We start from the raw sequence: 13,404 nt of genomic DNA on the forward strand, positions 1-13,404 counted from the left end.
AAGTAATTCTATCGGAGAAAGATATTGCTACAGTAAAAAAAGCGTATATAGACTTTTATTAATTTTTTTTGTATATAAAGTTAATAATACAAAGGTAAATAATGTATAAAAGTTGTAATGAGATGTACTAATAAAAATTAATAAAATTAATGAAAAGGTTAAAATATACATCTATCCCTGAGAATAAATCTAATTAAACCATTTTATTTTATTTTCTGTTGTTTTTCTCTAAAAATTACCGAACAAATGCTTTGTATGTAGTATTTTTCTACATAATTTGAAGCGGTATATCCGCGTGAATTAATTGAAAGTAACAAAATTAATTAATGAAAAATTTCAAACACGATGCTGTTATAAATATGTTATTAACTCGCGCACTTAATAATTCACTAATGTGTACACTAATTGACATTTGCTATAATAGGAATGTGAAATATATATATATATATATATATATATATATATACAATATATACATACATATATACAGTCAGAAAATACTAACTTCAATATTACCGCCGTCGAAACGCAGCAATCCTTTCCGACAATGGCAAAGTTGTAATTACAATAAATTTCATGGCATTCACGGAGCTCGGATTTTATTTCGTTGTCGCCGACGGTAACAGAAATTTCGCAACAAAGATTGACTATACGGTGGATAGCCTGAAGGAAACAATTTAATTAGTTTCAATCCAGAATGTGCGAGCGGAGCGCGGCGGATATTTTGTTGCACTTTGACAACGCGTCTGTAAATTAACGTTCTCTCCTACGGTTATCCTATAGTTTGAATCCAGTAATCAATTACAACGACATGAAATATGTGTAATTAGGTGTTTACGCGAAACTGTAATAGCGCCGAGTGTTTGACGGAGAAGCAGATTTACGCGGCTTACCGTATGTAATTACGTGATGATCAATAGAGAAATACTCATGGGGGAAAGTTTATTCAGAAACTTTGAGATTCTACTGTGTGTTTTGTTTTAAGGCGACCCCACAACTTTTGGCAATTTAAAGCCACCGAAGGAGGTGATCGAGGCCGTTCAAGAAAGCGTCGCATCGCAATTATACAATGGATATGCGCCGAGCACCGGTAAAATTTGTAATAAGATTTTTAAATATCAACTTAAATTGCCCCTTCTATATATTAATCTTGTTTACTTCACCGAAAATTTCGAAATATACAACAGAAATAACGTGATACAAATTTGTTAATGGTTGACGTACAAATTTAATTTCGATATACCTTATCGTATTACCAATTTTCAAAGCAAGCACGATAAATAATTTAAACAATACCGTAAATATAACTGTCGCAGTTATTCATTAGATTAATGTACATATACATAATACGCGACACGCTTGTCTATCTTGTATGATAAATTTTCAAATTATTAATTATAATCAGATATTTTTTTACTGTATCTGAAGTAACGTGAAAAATTAATTTTTATCTTGTTTTAGGTTATCAGAAGGCGAGAGAAGCCGTAGCTGAGTACAGCTCGAATGAACTCGTGAAAGTCGATCCCAAGGTAGGATGAACACGTGCTTATATCGAATGTCGCTGGTAGATCGGCCAACATGTGTCGCAAGCAATTTGGAGTCATTGACATCTACGCTTCCTTGTCGCGTGTTTAAATCGAGTTTTACTTATTCACCAACAATTTTGTTATTACTTATTCAACCGGAATAGCGCGGAAAGTCAAATTTTGCGCGAGTTGTTTTAATATTAACAGTCGTAAATTCTTCCCAACCGCGAGAATAAGGAGGGCGACGTGGGTTTTATATATAAGAGGACGACGCCGACCGACGTGGTCGATTGTATATTCCGAGCAGTAAACGTACAACTCTGAAGATAGTTAATTAACTTGATGTCGCGAATTTTCATGCCGTAAAAATTGCAGATAGAAAAAGAAATATGTCGACATTGTTAATAACATAATGACATAATAATATAATAACATAATATTAACAAACACACACACGAAGGAATTAGTTTTTTTTTTTTTACAAAAGGTTTATAACATTATCGAATAGTTATTAAATTACGTGGCAAAACTTGAATAGTAATAGCAACATTAAAAGTTTACTGCTTAAAAATATTATTACTTTTCTTTAAAAACACTTTTAATCATATCTTTTCGTATTTAAATGCAATTATTCTCAGCACGTAAATATAGTATTCAGTTTATTTGTCTGTAATAAAATTCTTGCGATATATATATATATATACCATGAGTATATAATCTATCAGCTTTTACTTCATTTAATTATGTAGATATATTTTCATATTTTTTTCTGCCAAAACGCTGAAATTTTTTTATCACTGCATCAAGCAAATCTGTTAAAAAAATACGAAAGTATGGAAACGTAAAAAAATATTTTTTCTACCTTAAAAATATTCCTTTTTGTTTCCATTCCACATTTAATATGACGAGAATAAAGGTAAAACACACGGAAATAAAATATTTCGTGTCTCTATATTTTCCATAGGACGTAATCCTGTGCAGTGGATGTTCTTGCGCACTCGACTTGTGCATTACGGCTTTAGCTCGAGAAGGTCAAAACATCCTAATTCCACGTCCCGGTTTTTCCATCTATCGAACGCTGGCGGAGGGCCTTGGTATTACGGTTAAAACGTACAATTTACGTGTGAGTATTTTTCTCAAAAAAGGAAATCAAAGTAATTTCTTCACGTTTTGCTGGATTTTGCTAGGTGTATGCATAACTTAAAATTCTAGCAATTATTCCCGCGACGACTTAAAGATCGATGCAAATATAGATCCAAATTTTCCTTTGACTATTTCGAGCATACATAAAATTATTTCGAGAAAAGAGTATGTCGAAGCCAAATAGCCAAAGATTTTTAACCTTTTTTTTTACAGAAACATATAAAAATGAGTTATGAGTTGTTTTCTAAAACGCGGGGACTTTTTTTTAAAACATTATACTGTTCCACGCTCTTATTTCAATCAATACTAATTTCTGAAATATTAAATCGATTAATACTTCTTAATTTATTTGTTTAATATGCGTGCGTTTGTGTGTGTGTGAACGACTAGTGTAGTGGGCATCAGCTTTATATTCCCGCGTGATAATGTGAAAAATATTAATCTATATCGCAGCGCGTAGTGGCTACTCTGTAATAATCGCGCTTGTAAAAGAGAAGGTAGTTCTGTGTACGCGCTACCGTGTTGCATCGCCAATAATAAGAAACGTGCATAACAGCGTCTGCTATATTTCTTAAGTTACGCGTCATTACAAAACGCACTTCAAGCGGTACAGACGGGCTTAGTAAGCAGCTTTATATGCAAAAATATACCATTTCGTTGGTATATTTAAATTTATTAATCACCCAGGGCATGAATGCATTCATTTAACGAAAAACAATGAGGGTGCATAATGTCCCGTTTATTTGGTGTGAGCGAGGGTAGGATGACCAGAATCTTTCAGCGCAGCAATGTCAATTATAAACGTACTCTCTTTTAGATAATATAATTATCCAGAAAATATAATTATTACAGTCCTCTTTCAAAATGTGCAATTAAGCGGGAAAGTTTTATTTGACTTTACACATTAATGTAAAACGATAGAAAGATCAATTTGTAAATATTTTTCGCATTCTATAATTCTTAAGCAATAAATAAATCTGGAAAAGAACGACTATCCAAAAATAAGTTAATCAAAATAATATTTTGTTGCAAACATATATAGTCTTATTAAATTCTTACATTGTGTAATAGCACAGAAATATTTATTTTACACATTTAGCGTATATAAAACATAAACTTACATTCCATGGTTTAAACATTTATATTTTTATCTAGTCAAAATAATTTTCTCACATAATAGACAGTTTTAGCTTGTAAAAATTATTTGATTCTCAATATTAACCAATTTCGTAACTTAACTCATGTAATTACGTTAATTTTAAATTTTCCGCAAAGATTTTCCGTTTTTATTTGCAAAGAATTTATAATAGTTTACTTTAAGCCAATTGGTGCCGTCATTGGATATAATGACTTTAAACGGCACGAAATCATATTTAAATCGCCCTTCGCTATTTACACGATAAATCAGTGCTTTCGCTCGGAGATTTTCAAACCGAAGTGCTAATGAGGTAGTTTCCTCTCTCTTTTCAGCTTCGCTCGGCGGCAAGTTTTAACGTCTCACTCTCCTCTTTGCGCGTCGTTGCGAACTATTTTATGTTCTGGAAGTAATTACAACTACAATGCAGTAGCTTTAATATTGTGTATAAGACGAAATGTGCAAGGAATTTGTACATCCTGGCGCATTGCTCATATCAATCGCATAAATACTATGTATTTGTCTATGTCTCTATGAACATTAAACTTCGTAAAATCCTTTAAATGTTCTGCTTTTATTGCTACATATCTTTATTATTCTTTATTCTAATATTTTTCTCTTTATCATTTTTATTCAAAAATATATTTTTTAAATTATGTTACAGTTAATAATTAACATTTATTTAGAAGTTTTGAATAAAAATGTATGATGTACCAAAACTACTTCGGCATTGCTTTATTTTTTTGCTGTATAATTTTATAGAAAAATACTGACGTATAACAGATGAAAAATTATTTAAACGTTATAATGCTTTTAATTGCTAAGTAATGTTTTAATTATAGAGTAAAGAAGTTTTATTATGAGCCCATTTAGTAAATTTATATTTACGAACAATTGGAAAACAATTTAGGAAACACACAATTATTACAAAAATTATGTACCAATTATACTAATAATTATACCAAGTATTAGGCAATTAAACAGAGTTAACCCAGTAAAATCACAATTATGAAATTTAGAGTTAAAAATTAGATATAAATAAATATATTTATTTGATAATACCATAACGCACGTACATACGTGTTATTGTATTATTTTACTGTTATAAAGCGTATACCCACGCATTACAACTTTTTAATCACAAATATTTTGGGCAGGCTTATTAATTTTTCCTCAATTAAATTTTTTTTCATAATATTTTAATTCACTAGATATTAAATATTTTTATAGCCAAACCTTCAAACTAAAAAAAAAAAATGTTTATATGGATTTTATAAGATTTTCCGTTACAAAATTAATATAAAAGTTTCGCTAAAAAAGTGAAAATATCTTTGCCATGTTAAAATTTTGTCCACGAAGAATTCAGAATCGTTGGAGAACTTATAATCGTAAAAGAGCGCGTGGTTTTTGAGTCACCTTGTACACAATATCACGCGGCATAGAGGGGTAGAACAGAAGAGAGATGAAGATTCGAGAGCAGGGCTTCTCGCGAATGCATCCCATTAATATTAATCGTTTCTAGCCGGAGCTCGGCTGGGAGATCGATCTGGACGACCTGAAGGAGCAAATCGACGAGTCGACGGCAGCGATTGTTATAAACAATCCGTCGAATCCGTGCGGCTCCGTGTTCAGCCGCGACCATGTACTTGACATTCTCGATATCGCCGCTCGTTACTACGTACCCATTATAGCCGATGAGATTTACGAGCACATGGTACGTGTCCGAATATTACGCTTACCTATACCGCCCAAGTGACAAATCGTTTCATTTGCGAAACAAATAAAGCATGCACCGCGGCGTTTGGTTCGAAAGGGGTGTGAAATTAATTCAGAACGGATATGCACGGTGTCCCGGATCCGGAAGAGGCGCGTTGCACTTCGTTACCGCGTCAAGAAGAATGTTTTTTGTTTGTAACATGTACAAGAACATTTAGTTAATTTGATAGCGATAAGATATTTAATGTATAGTAAAAAAAAAAGTGTGTAACTGTATAAAGAAATAAATTATATTAATTTTGCGTTTTTAACGTCGTTTTTTAATTAATATTATCTCTGAGAGAATTTTATTTTTATGTATAAGAATTACATAATAAGAAATATATAACAAGTAAAAAAATAGTGCAAATTAGAAATTTGCACTTGGCTTCTTTATAGAGGAAGTGATGTCTTAAGATCACGGTCTTACATACAGGTCTCTCAACTCTGATGTGTGTATGTGCCAAATTTACCGAAATTTCTATAACTCTAGAATTAATTAACCAAATCTTAACGAATTGTATATGAAATAGGGGTAGAATTTTCCGAGGAGTACTATAGAGTATATAGTTTTTTGTTAACGATTTTCTGGAAACCGTTTTTTTTTATTTTTCTAATTCTCGAGTAAAAAAATTTGACGAAACAAAAAGAACCCCTTGATTATTAGCAATTTTTATTAATTCTATATATTCTTCAGTTTTTTTTCTACCCCTATTTCATATATAATACGTTAAGATTTGGTTGATTAGTTCTGGAGTTATAGAAATTTCGGTAAATTTAGCACATATACATACACACATACACACATACATACACACATACCAACATTTTTTAAAATAGCGATTTTTCAACGTTTTAGAACATTCTGAACACATTGGCAAAAGCAACTAAAAAAAAAATTTTTTTACGAAAACAAAGTTTCCTCTATGAGGAAGCAAAACATATTGGTTGTAAAAAAATTTATTACGTAAATTTTTATAACTTTAATCATAAAAATATTATATACAATATAATTATAATATATAAAGATAGTATAGATTTAAAAAAATTCGTTGAGACGAAGTAATGTCTGACTGTTACGATTTTGCTTTGTGTCACATGCCTTTGCACGCAGGCGAAACATACGTGCCTATTTTACGCAAATACATTTTTCACCTCACCGCTCTGTTTTCAGGTATTTCCAGGACGGACTTTCCACTCGTTAGCGTCTCTATCGACCGAAGTTCCTATTTTATCGTGCAGCGGACTAACTAAAAGGTATGTCGGAACGTGTAAAATGATTATAAAACTCGTGTTTCGACGCTCGAACACAAGCGCAAAATTGTATGTAACATTTCACACTTTTCACGCGCGTAACGTGTAACTTTCATATATTAAACAAGATGGTTTAGCAGTTAATTTATCCTTTGAAACAATATGTCGTGTTACTGAAAGGTTTTTTCAAGACCGAAGAATCAAAAGTCGGCGTGAAATAAAGAATGTCCGCGTTTTTAACAGCTAAAAGTGCTTATCTAAAAGCATTAGAATTGTAAACAATGCTTATACGTATAACGATACGTTCGGGAAAATAATAGGAAATTAGTCTTTGCAATTACTTTTAACATCATAAATGCGATGATAATCATTTTAAACTAATTTGGAAAATGCGGCACCGATATAATAAGTTCACCCTACATCGGGTTTCCAGTTATTTTCAGTACGTTACCTTCTATTATATCTTTCATCGTGAAAAGGATGGAACAAAACTAGCGATTCGTGAAGTTGACGGAAGAAATCCTTGGGACGGAAGCACTTCGCCTGTAAAATTTTTCGCTCGATTTTTTCAAAAATAGGACGTGGGGTTGATTGAGCGTGAATAAAATCGCGTCGCGATGAAAACTGAAGGGACGGGCGTATTCTAAAGTTTCGCGATTATGCCTCCATTATTCTAACGGTATCAGATTTGAAACGCAACTTAATTTACGACCGTAAGCCATACTAGTAGTTGTAAATGAGTTCTTGCAGTTTGCTGTTAAGTCTTTCATTGCGGCATGATGTATTTTACACGCCGCAGATTTCGCATAGCGCGGTGGTGGTATTTTAGTATCAACGGTAAATCGCATTTCTCATGTAAAATTCAATGATATACGTGAATATGAGGTAAAAAATATAAATCGATCGATAGAGGTAAAACGGAAAGTCTTATAACATCCATGTAAATGTTCTTTTTAACAAAATTTTAGTTTAAAATATTGGTTAGAAAAATATTTAACATTGAATTAAAACATTATAAAAAGGAGATATTTAGTTGAGGAAAGATTAATAATAAGACTGCCTAATGAATAAGTGAAGTTACGGGGCAGATACGTTATAACATTATTTAATAAATGTCATGTAACAATTTGCTGCCTATCTAATACAATATAAGAATTTCAGAACCAATTAAATCTTTCCCATAGAGCTTTCGTATTGTATTGTTCATCATAAAATATTATAATCTGCTTCGAAGTGAATTAATTACCCGGCTACATTTAGTGCTTTTTTTAATATAACAGGAATACTCAAATTGAGAAGAGAAATGAAGAAGAAGGAACAAATGCTATGCAGGCAAAATAATTATGCAAATATATTATCTTAATGCAGTGCTATCGTTGGGTACATGTATCCATAACAATTAGTACAGTTAAGAGTAATACATTAATCTACTCCTCTTTGAGTCTCTTCTTATTGTCAGAAATAAAAAAATTATCTTGGAAAATGAAAAGAGAAGCACCTTGCATCGCGCTTATTAAGATTGTGATGTACATACGACAGACACTTTGTAATTGCACGATATTCGTATCGCATGTGCTAAGCTAAACAATGGAATTGCATGCCGCAATAAAAATTGCTTCTGCTCATAAATTGTTCACTCATAAAATGCCCGTTTCATTTTTCCATCGCAATCAAACAATCATGAGAAGCGTGATAAAAAATACATTTCTAATCGATTTAAGAAAATAATTAATAAATAATTAGTTACTTTTTCAATATCGAAATAGAAATTCATAGCTTTGATATTAGCTACTTTTATATATATAGAGCTATTTTTGAATTATCGTATAATTTCATAATTTCTTTTGTACATAGAGAGAAAATCGTTACTTTACTTTAGGAGTCTTTATATTTAATTTAGAAGATAAAGCAAACTCTCTCACGTTCGGTAAAATGGCATCCGACGACAATAATCCCATTTTGATCCTCTCTTTTCTTTGCAGATTTTTAGTTCCAGGCTGGCGTATGGGCTGGATAATAATCCACGATCGTCAGAACGTGCTGGAAGCCGAGGTGGGTAAACGGTCGTGGTACAATACGTGATAGCCCGAAAATAATTGCTTCTCCGGCGGTATTGTTTCCGTAACGAGGCCCGAGCGTGTCCCGGCGAGTTCGGCACCGCATACCGCGGATTGGATTAAATTTCGTTGATTAAACTTTATTCCGCTATTAAAGTTTGGTCCTTCGGCAATCGGCCTTTCGGTCGATCGTGCGCCCTTAATTTCTTGTCTTGCATTTGCGGCACATCGCCTCGAACCAACTCTCTAAATCTCCGCGTCTTTTTTAATAACTTTGCGAGAGTTGCAAAGCCGCGGTTTTAGACAAGTATAATCAAGATGATATAATAGGAAAATTTATAATCAACAAGTTTTATGTACGTATTACCTTAGATAAGCATGCAAGAAACAACAATAGGGAAAGCTTTATCTTAACTCTTTGTGTGTTATATAATGTACTAAAGTGTATTCTACGCGATACACACAGAAAAAAAGAATTAAATCAAAACTTATAGATACTCGTATGTATACGCAACAATCTATAATTCTTATAAAAATTTTAATATTTTATTTCATTAACTTCTTTTTCTTGGTTGAACTATGTAAATAACTTCATCCAAGCAAGTTTCCTTCGTTTAACGCAATATAATTATTTCAAGATTATAGATGTATATACGAGTATATATGTAAGTTTTGATTTCACTTTTTTTTCTCGTGCAGCTTGACTTAAAAATAATTCATTGTTACTTCATAATTTTCTAATATAATTCCTAAAATACGACTAAAACATGATTAAACGATTAATTCTCTTTTTTTTTAAATAAAATATAAAAATACGTCATTTGTTTCTACTTTTGTCTGTATGTACATATATTCAATATTTTATCGTACGTTTTTTTTGGGTCACACTTTTGAAGGAAAAGATTGTTTGTTCGATCATTTGATGATATTCTCTCACGGGCGAGTATCGGACAAGCTGGTAAATATAGTCTGTCGATATGTAACACGTTTCGATATTTCAGAATTCGCGAGAAATCCAGTATCTACTATCAAGTTTTTAGAAGTAATTTTATATTGATCTCGACATGACCGAGCACCGAATTCGCTTGCGAGAATGTTTATATCTGTTCGGATCACGAAAATGCCTGACGTATATAACATTTCTTGAAATTTTTGTCTTTCAGAACTTTCATAAATTTTGTAACAAATTTTATTATTTTGCTGGCGATATATTATGAAACAATTTATCTCTCGGTTTATCTGTTACATTTATACGTACCTAGAATAAATTTTCCAAATTTACCTAAATAGCTTCGTGTCGTTTTATTTTTATTTTAGTATATATTTTATGTCTGATACTATATAAATGTCTTTCGTGTTACATGGCACATAAAAACAAGAAATATAATTCTACATTTCAACAATTCAATTTCATCGATTATTTGACATATTATAGAAATGATACCGGTATTTTTCATTGCATTATATTTAATATTCAATTATACAATATAAAGCACGAGCTTAATCAAATCCTTGATTTTTTATCCCTTAGATTCGCAAAGGTTTACATTGCTTGAGCCAGCGAATAATTGGCAGCAATACTATCGTTCAAGGTGCCTTGCCTACGATACTTCGAAAAACGCCGCAGAAGTTTTTCGACGATGTTATCTCTACTCTACACGTAAGTTTTATCGCGATTTAAAAAAATATATAAATATATAAACACTCAGCGCATAATAAAATATTTATCTCAAATTTATAATGTTACAGTCGCATTCCAAATTGGCGTACAACTGCATATTAAAAATCCCGGGATTGAAACCGATAATGCCGGATGGGGCGATGTACATGATGGTAATGATTCCCAATTATAATTAGCCCCGGCCACACCCTTGCATACAATTTCAAGAATCACAGCGCATTGTTTGACAGTCCGTAGCTCGCGGCGACTAAAGCCGTAAATGTTAATCGAGCATCCGTTAAATAGATCGTACAATTAGTCGGTGCACGACCGCTATTTATACGTTAATGCAAATGCCATCAGTAAGGTTGGTCCGACTGCAATTTACGATCTATAAATTATTGAATCGATTTCCAGGTCTACATCGATCTATCGTGCTTTCCGGAATTTAATTCCGATCTGGAATTCGTGCAGCGGTTGTTAATGGAAGAATCTGTGTTTTGCCTGCCTGGCCAGGTTGGTGTTTCTGACGTTTTAAATTATTAATAATCATTGATCAAAAATCTTCCAAGTATATCTCTCAAATCCGTGTAAAAATACACGAGTTTTTTTTAAATTGAATTTTACGATATATACCGACATTTAACTCTAACATTTATCGTTTAAAAATATTGCAAAAAATTAAAGCATCATACTGCTATGAATGATGCTTTAATTTTTAAAAACATGAAATGTGCCGTATATAAAGGATATAAATCTTTTTTATTAATTAATGTGATTGCAAAGTTCGACAGATTCTGTAACAAATTACATTAAAGTGCTTATACAATTTATCCTGATGTTTTCGAATTTATATATATATATAATTTCACAAATATATCAATAAATTTTTATTTTAGAATTTTTTGCATTCTTTAAATTTGGAATTTAAAATATCAAACATTTGATTTACATGTTTATATTATTTGCAGGTATATGTAATTTAGTATCTTTAATTTTGCAATCACGTTATTCATCATGTTTTCATTTTGTTTTCTGATAATTTATTTAAAGGTGAAGGTTTTTAATCTCACGTTAAAGCAACAGATAGTTAATTTTAAAAAAATTGCTAGAAATATAACGTGAGTATATACTAATCTTCTCTCTTGATTTCCCAGTGCTTCGATTATCGCTCTTACATGAGGTTGGTAATCACTGTGCCGAGTGACATGCTCGAGGAAGCGTGTCAAAGAATTCAAGAATTCTGCGAGAGACATCATTATAAAACGGCGGAGAGCAGAAACGGCTTCGTCAACGAGATTCCATATTAAGAAACGATCAAACGTATATATAGAAATTAGAACATTGATTGGCATTAACCCGCTGATTATTTTCCTCTACTTTTGGATCTCTGGATTCTTTCAAATTCAAAAAGAATTCTTCAGTCTTGGTTTTTGCTTCTGTGTATATGTATATCTTTTCGTTTATATCTTTAAGTGTATAATTATGTATATCTATCTACTGTACTTGCTTGTAAATGCCTGTATAATTATGTATAATAAAGGTTTGATATATGTACTTTAACATACATGGTTCTTTCATTTAATTCTAACTACACACGTGCGGCAATAATAATTAATAATTGCTATATGTATCGTAATCTTATTCCGAAAGGCTGGAGCTTCGTACAACTATCGCAAAACCGAAGATTTATCGTCGGATTACATTAACCCGAGCTATTTACTTCTTGTTTACTTGCAAATACTATGTCGTCAGAATAGGCATACTGTAACCTGTAATTATTAGCTATTTTGATAATACAAAATGTTTTAAATGTTATTTAACTTGGCGAGATCGCTCTTAATGTGCCACTTTTATCATGTTTTTTAAATTCTAGTTTATTTTCGTTCATCCATTTCTAGACAACGGATTTATAAAATTTTATGTCTATATATTCTTTTCTCTATATAATAATGCTCTTAATATATGTTTAAGATCTAAATACATCTGACATATATTTGATATAATTTGACGGATCCATTTTACCTCGAATTAAAATTAATAATTTGAAATTCAACAATGTAGCGAAATGCAGCGCAGCAGAAAAATTGCAATATATCGAAATTATAACTCGAAATAATTAATACTTCAAAAAGCATTTGTGTGCATTAATAAACAAAACAAAAACCAGTTAGTATTGAACGCTCATGACAGACGGTTGCTTATTCTTACGGACTGGTGATGGTGAGTGGCCTCCATAAATTCACATCCAGATTTATAAATTAAAAAATCTCATCGATTACTTCACTCTAGTGTTCTTCCTTATGGCTGGCACCTAGAGGAGACCACATAAAATACCTTGTCATCCGTGACTGGTCACCGTCATGTTAAATTATAAATTGTTACAATCTACATCTCACACAGCACATTGCTTAATATGGTCCGAATAAGGACCGAAACGTACGTCTAATTAGAAGAATAAATATAATTTTCGCACCGTCAACAGCGATTGGCTCTTAATTAGCCTGATTCCTTCCACGTTAAAACAAAAAGTTGAAATTCTTATAAGAAGATTATATATTCTTGTGTATATACACGTATATCAATGTTGATTTGACACTTCTTTTTTTCTGTGCAGAAAGGATTTTTAAAATAAATTAATGGATGTAACAAGCGCGATTGGCGTATCGTAAACGTTAATTAATTATACGGATTGTAGCTAATTGTAAGAATGATAGAGTTTCGAGGAATAATGGATAGACAAACGGAACAGCTCGCGCCGCGCGAATGACAATACGTTATAGCCTTGTGCGTGGAACAGCGCGCCGGTTGCCGCAAAAATAAACGTATAAAGGCCGTACGCGAGTCAGTCTTGTCGTACGAAATATTTAAATT

General features: G+C 31.9%; 1 protein-coding gene across 1 annotated transcript; it reads left to right on the forward strand.

Moving 5' to 3' along the window:
* Positions 1-830: 830 nt before the first annotated feature.
* Positions 831-12,093, forward strand: Tat (Tyrosine aminotransferase; the record flags this gene model as incomplete). The annotated part of the gene is made up of 11 exons (XM_077398600.1): positions 831-894; positions 986-1,090; positions 1,462-1,529; positions 2,491-2,649; positions 5,327-5,518; positions 6,734-6,816; positions 8,796-8,865; positions 10,402-10,530; positions 10,620-10,703; positions 10,948-11,046; positions 11,688-12,093. Coding segments are annotated over 11 exons (1,206 nt in total), but the record flags the coding sequence as incomplete, so codon positions are not given.
* Between the last annotated feature and the right edge of the window lie 1,311 nt (positions 12,094-13,404).

Source organism: Temnothorax americanus, unplaced genomic scaffold (genome assembly GCF_048541705.1).
Source record: "Temnothorax americanus isolate GAGA-0224 unplaced genomic scaffold, ASM4854170v1 Scaffold12, whole genome shotgun sequence".
In the NCBI taxonomy this organism is placed as follows: Eukaryota; Metazoa; Arthropoda; class Insecta; order Hymenoptera; family Formicidae; genus Temnothorax; species Temnothorax americanus.